The 12,140-nt window shown below is 44.2% G+C and overlaps 1 protein-coding gene across 1 annotated transcript in view; it reads left to right on the top strand.

The window, feature by feature from the left end:
- cdk19 (cyclin dependent kinase 19) overlaps nt 1-7,475 on the top strand; it is a 55,832-nt gene extending 48,357 nt beyond the window's left edge. Inside the window, exon 13 of the mRNA XM_029425392.1 lies at nt 4,267-7,475. Coding sequence (XP_029281252.1) covers nt 4,267-4,383 — 117 coding nt within the window. The 3' untranslated portion in view covers nt 4,384-7,475. The remainder of the gene's footprint in view (nt 1-4,266) is intronic.
- Nucleotides 7,476-12,140: the final 4,665 nt, after the last annotated feature.

Below are 12,140 nucleotides of genomic sequence, written 5' to 3'. Positions count from 1 at the left end.
CGGTGCGGTAAAGTGACTGTAATACCGCCCCCGCTGCTCCGATTCTCCGGCCAATCTCTCGCTCCATTGTCCCCTCACTCGCGAACAAGACCCCGAGGTACTTGAACTCCTTCACTTGGGGTAATGGCTCATTCCCTACCCGGAGTAGGCAATCCACCGGTTTCCTGCTGAGAGCCATGGCCTCAGATTTGGAGGTGCTGATCCTCATCCCAACCGCTTCACACTCGGCTGCGAACCGATCCAGTGACTGTTGAAGGTCACAGACCGATGATGCCATAAGGACCACATCATCTGCAAAGAGCAGCGATGAGATCCTCAGGTCACCGAACTGCAACCCCTCTCCTCCACGACTACGCCTCGATATCCTATCCATGAAAATCACGAACAGGATTGGTGATAAAGCGCAGCCCTGGCGGAGGCCAACATTCACGGGAAACGAGTCCGACTTACTGCCGAGTATCCGGACACAACTCTCGCTTTGGGCGTACAGGGATTGGATGGCCCTCAAAAGTGACCCCCTCACCCCATACTCCCGCAGCACCTCCCACAGTATCACCCGGGGGACCCGGTCATACGCCTTCTCCAGATCCACAAAACACATGTAGACCGGATGGGCGTACTCCCAGGCCCCCTCCAGGATCCTTGCGAGAGTGAAGAGTTGGTCCGTTGTTCCACGACCAGGACGGAATCCGCATTGTTCCTCTTCAATCAGAGGTTCGACTACCGGCCGAACCCTCCTTTCCAGTACCTTGGAGTAGACTTTACCAGGGAGGCTGAGAAGTGTGATACCCCTGTAGTTGGCACACACTCTCTGGTCCCCCTTTTTAAATAGGGGAACCACCACCCCGGTCTGCCAACCCCTAGGCACTGTCCCAGACTTCCACGCAATGTTGACGAGGCGTGTCAACCAAGACAGCCCCTCAACACCCAAAGCCTTCAGCATTTCTGGACGGATCTCATCAACCCCTGCGGCTTTGCCACTGTGGAGTTGTTTGACTACCTCAGTGACTTCCATCAGGGAAATTGACGATGATCCCCCATCAGCTTCCAGCTCTGCCTCAACCATAGAGGGCGTGTTAGTCGGATTCAGGAGTTCCTCAAAGTGCTCCTTCCACCGGCCGATAACCTTCTCAGTTGAAGTCAGCAGGGTCCCACCCTTGCTGTACACAGCTTGGATGGTTCCTCGCTTCCCCCTCCTGAGGTGCCGGATGGTTTTCCAGAAGCACCTTGGTGCCGACCGAAAGTCCTTCTCCATAGCTTCTCCGAACTTCTCCCACACCCGCTGCTTTGCCTCTGACACGGCAGAAGCTGCCGCCCTTCTAGTCCTTCGATACCCTGCAACTGTTTCCGGAGTCCTCCCGGATAACATAACCCGGAAGGACTCCTTCTTCAGTCGGACGGCTTCCCTGACCACCGGGGTCCACCACGGTGTTCGAGGGTTACCGCCCCTTGAGGCACCTAAGACCTTGAGACCACAGCTCATCACCGCAGCTTCAGCAATAGAGGTTTTGAACATCGCCCACTCAGGTTCAATGCCCCCAACCTCCACAGGGATGGCTGAAAAGCTCCGCCGGAGGTGTGAGTTAAAGATCCCCAGGACAGGGGCTTCCTCCAGACGTTCCCAGTTCACCCGCACTACCCGTTTGGGTTTACCAGGTCTGTCCAGAGTCTTCCCCCACCCCTTGATCCAACTCACCACCAGATGGTGATCAGTCGACAGCGCCGCCCCTCTCTTCACCCGAGTGTCCAAAACATGCGGCCTCAGGTCAGATGATACGATTACGAAATCGATCATTGACCTTTGGCCTAGGGTGCTCTGGTACCACGTGCACTTATGAGCATCCTTATGTTCGAACATGGTGTCTGTTATGGCCATTCCATGGCTAGCACAGAAGTCCAACAACAAACGACCGTTCGGGTTTAGATCAGGGAGGCCCTTCCTCCCAATCACGCCTCTCCAGGTGTCTCCATCGTTTCCCACGTGTGCGTTGAAGTCTCCCAGCAAGACTACGGAGTCCCCTACTGGAGCCCCCTGCAGGGCTCCATTCAGGGTCTCCAAGAAGGCCGAATACTCAGAACTGCGGTTTGGGGCATAGGCACAAACAACAGTCAGAGTTTTCCCCCCCATAACTCGAAGGCGTAGGGAGGCGACCCTCTCGTCCACCGGGATAAACTCCAACGTAGCGGCGCTCAGCCGGGGGCTAGTGAGTATCCCCACCCCGGCCCGACGCCTCACACCTTGGGCAACTCCGGAGAAGAATAGAGTCCAACCCCTATCCATGAGTACGGTTCCAGAGCCAAGACTGTGCGTGGAGGTAAGCCCCACCAGATCCAACTGGTAGCGATCCACCTCCCGCACTAGTTCCGGCTCCTTCCCCCACAGAGAGGTGACGTTCCACGTCCCCAGAGCCAGCCTCTGCTGCCCGGGTCTGGTCCGTCGAGGTCCCTGACCATCACTGCCACCCATGTGACAGCGCACCCGACCCCAGCGGTTTTTCCCATGAGTGGTGGGCCCACAGGATGGATTTAATGTCTGTGTGTCAGATAAAACAAGCATTTAGAAAACATCACCTTGGACTAAACATATTTGATTAATCAGACAATCATTGACTGATTAACTGATAATTGTGGCCTGCAGCTTAGTGAGGTTATCCATATTCATTATTAAAGTTTGACTTTACTCTACTGTGGCTGTGATGGTAAACATGTCTTGTGTAATATACAGTATGTGTGTAATATGTGAGGAAGCAAACAGCAGCCTGTCAGCTGAATGATGAGGACTGCACGTTCCACATGGTCCCGCTGACACAGCTGGTAACAAATCCCGGCTAGCTTCTGTATGCTTCTGTGGTGTCTGGTGTGTCTTTGGCTCTTATCACAAGGAGAGGGACAGAGTGTGATGAAATGAGGGCAGAGAGCACCGAGTGTGATGGAGGTGACTGTTGTGACCTCTCCTGCTCTGTGTACTTGTGTTGGTGAAGCCACATGAGGGTGTATCAGTGTATCACAGATAGACATGTATATATATAGTAGTATCTGAGGCTGCAGGTCAGACAGCTGGAAGCGGTCAGCCCTCAGCACATATATAAATAACCCAGTAGTGGAGGAGGGTTTGTCACTTTTGCCCACATTGATCCATTCCCACCATGCACCTCTCTCCCTTTCTCTCTACCGTTGTCCTGAATAGATGCAGCATGTAGCGGCTTGTCTTCTGTGACTCGACTGATTTCTGCAGCTTTACATCTCATCTTCTTTGCTGGTGATGATGTTTTATCCTTTAAATGAGTATTCTTGCAATTTACAGTTTCACACCCAAGTTTGGGGTAAAGACACATAATTATTTTAGAGGTTTAGAAATCCTGGCTTTTGGGCCCTAGTATAGTCAGGCTTAAAAACACTGCATGTTACATTCTCTTGTTTCTGTGAGAGCGTGCCTGCCTGGTGAACTCCCAAGTTTTTCAAACTCTTTCGTTCATTTGTAGAAAACTATTTTACAGACTTAGTCGTAAACTGAGGTTCAAGTGTAAAATAGTTTGGCTATAACACAATTGAAAAGCCTGATTATAACCTTAGTTTTTCTATGACAACTGATTTTCAAGATCCTGGAAAACAAAATTCACCTGCTGAGAATGTAATCTAACATTAATGTGTCTTTACAGTCAGTGAGGAGTGAAAAAACATTTAACATGTTACACCTAAAGCTGGGGTAGGTAGCAGCCCATATATATGGTACATGTACACACACACAGTCACACAGTCACACACACACACACACACACACACACACACACACACACACACACACACACACACACACACACACACACACACACAGTCACCCATAGTCACACAGTCACAGTAAAAGTGAATATTGCACATGGCAGTGATAATAACAGTGGTGGAATAGTGTGTTCTTGGTGTGGTGGTCTACCAGGGGTCGTGGTGATTGTACAGTCTGACCTCTGCAGGAAGAAAGGACCTACGGTGTCTCTCTGTGAGAAACCGCGGGTGAAGCAGCCTGTCACTGAAGGAGCTGCACAGTGCAGACAAAGTGTCCTGGAAGGGCACACACAGTCACACACAGTCACACACACACAGTCACACACACACACAGTCACACACACAGTCACACACACAGTCACACACAGTCACACACACACACACACACACACACACACACACACACACACACACACACACACACACACACACAGTCACACACAGTCACACACTCATTGCTGTTTTTTCCGTCTTTCTTTTCGTCAGCACTCCGGCTCCCACCTTGGTTACCAAAGCAACGTCCAAGGTTCCACTCAGCCCCAGAGCACCATGGGATACTCGTCATCAACCCAGCAGAGCTCCCAGTACTCCCACCGTTACTGAGGCTCCCGGCAGAGGAGTTGGCTCCTCCTGCAGCCTCCTCTACCTCAGCAGACGTCCCCATCATTTTAGCCCAGCCCTCCATCACCTTTGACATCTCTCCTGATAGCCTTCCTCTGTAACACAAAGGCAAACAAACAATCTAACGAGAAGTTGTGCCTGGTCGGGCTGGTGAAAATAATGTAAGATAGATGTGAATTCTGAATCATGGCACTTACAAACCTGACTTATATCAGGAAGAACCGCAGCTCTGTTCATATACTGTATGTACATTATATAGCACCTTTTAATATTGGACTTTTTATCAGCTAATTGCTTAGATTTCAAGTTTACCTTGATAGTTGATGTCATTGTAAATATTGTACATATGGAAGTGATGGGATGGAAGTTAAGCTTCTCTAGTGTAATATTGGATAATCAAAAGAAACGTTTGAGCTCACCCTGTAGTCACATGTTTTACACAGAAAAATATCAGCACTTTAGCTGATACAATTGCAGGGAAATATTAAATGCGCAATTTAACTTAATCTTCTCACAATAGGGTTTCTATATTTAGACTTCTCTTTATCCACATTTGGATTTTGAACGTAAGAGAAGAAGTAGTGTCTCTACAGCTCTGAGTTCTGTGATTTGTGATACACCCCACTACAAGATAAGAAACATCTGACAGCCGAGCTTCGTGTCCTCTGACGACGACTTTTTAGAAGGTTGGATGCCTCTCGTTTGTGGCCAGCAGCTCGGGATTGTCTTCTTGCTGGTGGACACACATCTTATCGTGGACTTTCAACACTTTCAAGATTTCTGAACACAAACGTACAGGGCAGCTAACAGTACGGCCCTCCTATATGCTTCTGGAGACTGTTACTGCCTGATGTCACATTGTTTTTTTAAGGTTAAATGTTATCATTGTGGCCCTGTGTTGGTGTGAGTGTGTGTGTGAGTGTGTGTGTGTGTGTGTGTGTGTGTGTGTTATATGCATGGTGTTTATCCTTTTACTTACTAGAACTGCACTGAGTGCTGAACTGATCTGCACAGTTTCCTCCTCTTCCTGTCTGCCCCTCTGAGCAGACATGTGGCCGGGACCTTCGAAGACAGGGGGTGCGTTCTGTGGGAGATGCCCAGGAGGCAGGAGCAGCAGTAATGATGTGTTGATGTAAATGTCCATTGTAAATCCTCAGTGTCCCTACATCAAGTATTCTTTTCTAATTTCTAATTTTTCTATTTTTCTAAGTACACTTACTTAAGTACTGCACTTAAAGGAATAGCTAATTCTCTTTTTGCCAAGAGTACGTGTCTTTATGAATATGAAGCTACTGAGGGCTAGCTTAGCTTAGCTGTTTCTCTGTTTCCAGTATTTGTGCTAAGCTAAGCTAAGCGGATGCTGGCCGGTACAGTTTTGAGGTACGGGTGCTTTAATTGAGTATTTCTATTTTATGCTACTTAATACTTCTACTCCACCACATTTATCCAAAAGAGATACTAGTAACTTTACTAATTAATATTTTTTATACAAAACATCATTGCATGATGCATTTTTCCCTATTAAAAAATCTCAGTATCAAGTTATGTTAGTCTGTAATTGGGTCCTAACCCATTTATGCACAAGCACTGAGAATGTCTCAGCCTGTTTTTATTGCAAATCAAATTGTTTCAAACAATTTCTAAAATCAAATTTTATTTGACATATCAAAACTATTGGAACAGCGAGGTCAATTCCTTTATTTTTGCTGTACACTGAAAACAATTGACTTTGACATCAAAAGATGAATATGAGAAAAAAAGATCAGTCTTTCAGCTTCTATTTCCAGGTATTTACATCTAGATCTGATAAATAACTTAGAAGATAGCATCGTTTTTAACGGAACACCAACATTTTAGGTGAGCAAAAGTATAGGAACAGAGACTTAAAATAGTGTGAAAAGTGAATAATACTTAATATTTAGTTGCAAATCCTTTGCTTGCAATAACAGCCTCAAGCCTGCCACCCATTGACGTCACCAAACCTTTGCATTCTTCTTTTGTGATGCCTTTCCAGGCTTTCACCGCAGCTTCTTTCAGTTGTTGTTTGTTTCGGGGGTTTTCCCTTCAGTCTCCTCTTTAGCAGGTAAAATACATGCTCAATAGGGTTCAAGTGTAGAGATTGACTTAAACCTTTCACTTCTTTCCCCGCTTGAACTCCTTGGTTGTTTTGGCAGTGTGTTTTGGGTCGTTGTCTTGCTGCATGATGAAGGATCTCCCGATCAGTTTGGTTGCATCTCTCTTTATGTTGGCAGACAAACTGTTTCTGTAGACTTCTGAGTTCATGTTGCTGCTGCCACCATGTGTTGCATCATCAAAGAAGATCAATGAGCCCGTCCCAGAAGAAGCCATGCAAGCTCCAGCCATGACATTACCTCCACCATGTTTCACAGATGAGCTTGTGTTTGGGATCATGAGCAGATCCCTTCTTTCTCCACACGTTAGCCTTTCCATCACTTTGGCAAAGGTTCATCTTTGTCTCATCAGTCCATAAAACTTTGTCCCAGAACTCTTGAGCCTCGTCTCTCTACTCTTTGGCAAATTTAATCTGGCCTTCCTGTTCTTATTGCTAATGAGTGGTTTGCATCTTCTGGTGTAGCTTCTGTACTTTGGTTCCCAATATCTTCTGAGAACGGTGTATTGTGAAACCTGACAGTTCTCACAATGTTTTTGTCATCAACTGCTGATGTTTTCCTTGGTCTACCAGTTCGACGTCTGTTGCTCAGTACACCAGTGGTTTCTTTCTTCTTCAATACATTCCAAATGGTTATACTGGCTATGGCCAATGTTTGTGCAATGGCTCTGATTGATTTTCTATCTTCTCTCAGTTTCAAAATTGCTTGCTGGTCTTCATGTTGGTTACACCTTTAAAGCTATAAATGCATTATGTACAGGCAAAACCCAAAGCTGAAACTGAGAGTAAACATTCAGTGCTATTTATTGTTTGAATTATCAATGCACAGGACACACCTAGGCAACAAAAAACACCCGTCAATCACATGTTCCAATACTTTTGTTCACTTGAAAAATGGGTGGGTTCAAACAAAAGGTGCTATCTCCTAAGTTGTTTAACTGATCTAGATATAAATACCTGGAAATAGAAGCTGAAAGACTGATCTTTTTTCTCATATTCATCTTTTGACGTCAAACTCAATTGTTTTCAGTGTACAGCAAAAATAAAGGAATTGACCTCGCTGTTCCAATAGTTTTGGAGGGGACTGTATATCTAGTACACCGACCTTATACTCTCTTCAGTTCATTTGAATACTCTTTCTGCAGTTTGTTTGTTTTTAGGATTTATTTCTAGCCACAATTGTATTTTTAGGATTGGGGCTTTTTTGCTGTTAGAGATTGAACTGCAGACAGTATATAAAGTAGTACTGATCTGTATGCTGAACATAACACAGACAACACCCCACTTAAAACAAGTCTTTGAGGGCGAACCTCAAAGTGAGGCTTGTTTTCTGCTTTTATTGCTCCATCCTCACTGGTCCTGCTCGGTCACATGACAGGCGTGTGCAGATTGTATTAAAGAACCCAATGACTGTAACTGTAATTGTGTTAGCTCCAACACAGATATTGACATAGCAGGATTGTGGGAGGGGGGGCAGATGTGTGTTCTGCAATGGGATAAGGAAGCACTGACACCTTGTGGCTGTAAAGAGAACTGGAGGGAAACTGCAATTAAGTAATGTATGTTGTTGCAAGAGTTAAAGCAAGTTTCACCAGAACATGCCAGACATGTGATATTATTATTGTGTTCCTGATGCTGAAAGTCAGACAATACGATACTGATACAAGGATGTGTGGTCTGTGACTCCTCAGTGTGCCCTGTTGTCCAGCACTGGCTCTTTCTGTGCAGCAATGTGTCCATGTCACGGGTTTGGGCTCACTTCCATCTAAATTGTGTCAGTTCTGCAAAGGTTTCAAGGTTTAAAAGCAAAAACAAACATGCAGTCTGATGTGCAGATAATCTTTGCAGGATCCATTTCATCGATCTAGTTTTATTCATTTTTTTTTTTTTTTTTAAAGAAATAGAAATTGATAGTTGATTTTCTTTTTGTTTTATAAATTCAGTGTTTGGATGTTGCATATTTTACATACATTTAAAGCTGTGTTCATTGGTTTGTCTGGCCACAGAAAAAAAGCTTCACTTATTATCACCTTATAGAGAGCTGAAGTACTGACATACTGGCCTGCCTCTGTTTACTGCTCACATTGTAACCCACACCCCTCACTACAGCACTTGCTATTAGGAGTTTAAATGTTTGTGCACTTAAAGTTAAACAAAGATTTATTTTTTTATCATACAAAAGAACCCAAACTATAGCACAGCTGAAAATGTAGCAGTGCTGCATCATAACTTAACTTAACATCAGACAGTGAAGTGAACCACACATGTTGTGGTTTGTAACGTCATGTTGCAGGGCTGGATGTTTCAGTCTGATTTTAAATTAATGGTAAATGCACTGCATTTCTAATCTTTGCAACCACTAGAAGCGCTTTTACAATTAGTCAGCATTCACACACATTCATACACTGCTAGCTATGGGGTTCAGTATCGTGTCAAAAGACACTTTGACTTGTAGACCACAGGGGCCGGGGATCAAACCCCGTCCTCCCTCCTTCTGATCCACAGCCACCCATGAAGATGGACTAATGTCCATCAGTAAGGAAACTTAAATGAAACCATAATTGGTTAAATTTAAGCTTTCTATAAAGTTGATATGGTTGTTGTTATAACTAGCAGAAATTGAGTCATGTTTATGTTCAATATCCACTCTCCTCTTAGCTTTGCTTTGGTCTCCAACTCCTGATTATAAATATCTGCCTCTTTAGCTGATAGATAGGTCATTACATACACTAGCTAACTTTGTCTGACTGCCAGTTAGTGCCAGACAGCTAGTTTTTTCACCACTGCAAACAGCTTCCTGTGGCTGGAAAAGAGTAGAGTTTGCAGGCTTGAAAACCAAACATTGAGCTAAAAGAGGCTAAAACTGTCGCTGATAATTCTCTGTGGGTTTTTACTGCATCATACATTACATTACACATAGTCATATGATCAATTGTGCAGCTCTAAAGACAAACTTTCAGGTAATGAATTTCCTCCCAAACTGTACACATAAAGCATTTTCACAGTGTCTGTTACTGTCACTTCTTTGTGTGTGGTGATGGCCTAGTGGTCTAGAGGCCTTCCAAACAAAACACTAGAAGGTCCTGAGTTCAATACCAGGCTGCCACCATTGTACCCCTGAGCAAGGTACTTAACCCTGAGTTGCTCCAGGGAGACTGTCCCTGTAGTTAGTTCACTGTAAGTCGCTCTGGATAAGAGCATTTGCTAAATGTAATGTGATGGGGCTCAAAACCAGCAGCTATTCAAAGGTTTTCTCCTCCTTTACTGTTTATTTCAAATCAAATGTATTTATATAGCCCAATATCACAAATTATACATTTGTCTCAGTGTGCTTTACAGACTGTACAGGATACGACACCCTCTGTCCTTAGACCCTCGCATCGCACAAGGAAAAACTTCCTAAAAGAAACCCCAAAATTAAAGGGGGAAAAATGGAAGAAACCTCAGGGAGAGAACTGAGGAGGGATCCCTCTCCCAGGACGGACAGACGTGCAATATATGTCGTGTGTACAGAATAACTATAAGCTTTATCAAAAAGGAAAGTCTTTAGCCTGCTCTTAAATGTGGAGAGGGTGTCTGCCTCCCGAACACAAACTGGAAGCTGGTTCCACTGGAGAGGAGCTTGATAGCTGAAGGCTCTGGCTTCCATTGTGCTCTTAGAGACTCTAGGAACCACAAGTAACCCTGCAGTCTGGGAGCGCAATGCTCTATATATGTATATAACATCACAACATGTAGCACTGACTTTAACCCTGCGTGAGTTGCATAAAGTGAACCTGTCGCTGCCACTGAGCCTGTTGGTGTCACACACACTTATTACATAGGAGTGCATGTGTTTGATGATTTAAGTGATTATATCCACCATCAAGACATTCCAAAAGATGCATCAACTAAGCACTACATTGAGCTCTCTTTATGGGCTGCCGGTGGATTGACAATTGAAGCCAGTGCAGGCAAGCTGAGACTTGGCGTGAACATCAAGAGTCCTGGCAGAAGCACTGAATGGACGGCTCAGCCCGTTTGACTGCTACCACTTGAAGGAAATTTATGAGTTGGAGAGAGCTCAGCAGAACGTGTTAACACAGATGATCCCATTTCCTCCTCTGTCTTCAGGTAATGCTGCTGAGGAACAAGCACCCTACATATAGACCCTAACTCTGACAGGCAGATGGCTTTACTGGATGTTCAACAGTAGACAGACAGTTTCTCTGCACTTCACTTTTTGTGACCGCCACTTCATACCAGCACTGTAGAAGATAAATGACTAAACACGTCCTGAGGTTTCCATTAGTGCTACAGAAAAATAGTGTGTGTCACGTCATTCATTAAGGTAGAAACACATTATATAAGTGCAGTACATTTACTTTATTCTGTACAGTACTGTAGTTTCTAAAGGAGTACAAAAAATGACTTGTAAGAAACATTCCTGCATTATTGTGCATTCCAGTTAACAGGAAGAACCTGTACAGTACGTTTGGAGTTGTCCTGCATATCATACATAATGGTGGGAGGACATAAATATGGACAGTTGTACTAAAGTACAATTATTATTAACTTTTTCAATACATACAAACATAACGGCACACAAAACCCGTTGCCACAGTAGTATTTGAAAAATAAATAATATGGTCTGTTGTATTGATGAATGGCTTATTTTCTGCCCAGTTTGATGCTAAAGTGAGATTAGCACCATTCAAAACACTGACACCTATATTTACTATTAACATTAAAGAAGTGAGGAGACATTTTAAATATTCCTGTTGAATCTCAGTTAGCAACTCATTTTATCTCTATCATTTATTGGAATAAAACTGATTATTTTGTGGGATTTAATGAATATGTAAGTGCACCTCTCTTATGATTTTTACCTTAGTAAAGACTTGAACATGGATTCTTTGTTTGCTCCGGGGTTATGTTGGTATATTTTGGTTCACAGTAATACAGTACCAGTCTCCACCTCTGACTCTCTGCTGACCTGCCTGCTGCCTGGCGTGGGATGTTGCACTGATGTCCACTCCTCCTCAGACTCAGAGAGTGTGTGTGCCAAACTACAGAACCTGGATGGGTAGAATGGTGGACTGCAAGACTTAGTCACCTGAAAATGAAAAACAATCAAGCATATTCTACCATCTGTTAGCCTTTTGCTAAATTGTTGGAATGAAAGGGTTGTCTTTTTACCTCCCAAAGAGGGAATAAATGTCAGGCATCATTATGATGCCATGGCTCTAGAAACTATACATTTAGACAGAAACACAGTATAACTGGGCGTTGTATCACCCTGACAACAGAGTTATATTAATATTTACGAAACATTTAGTTGTAAATAGCAGACATTCCCAGCAGTACAATTTGCAGTGCCTCTCGGAGGCTGTGAGCCGGGGGGTACCGCTCGTAGTTAGTGATTTGAAACTGGTGGACAAACCCTTTTCCCAGCTGTGATAGGCTCGCTACCGTTCTCTTCTCACGATGTCTAGCTTTTCTTGAAAAGTTCGTCTTGAAAATGGAGTTATAATTATATCTGCGACCAAATCGATCTTCAGCCATTGTGGGTTGAAAAAAATCAGCTTGTAGAAATCTACACAAATTAGCTCGTTCAAAGTTTGCTAGC

Source organism: Cottoperca gobio, chromosome 24 (genome assembly GCF_900634415.1).
Source record: "Cottoperca gobio chromosome 24, fCotGob3.1, whole genome shotgun sequence".
In the NCBI taxonomy this organism is placed as follows: Eukaryota; Metazoa; Chordata; class Actinopteri; order Perciformes; family Bovichtidae; genus Cottoperca; species Cottoperca gobio.
Note: the sequence above shows the minus strand (reverse complement) of the source record. Positions and strands in the feature narration are given on the sequence as shown.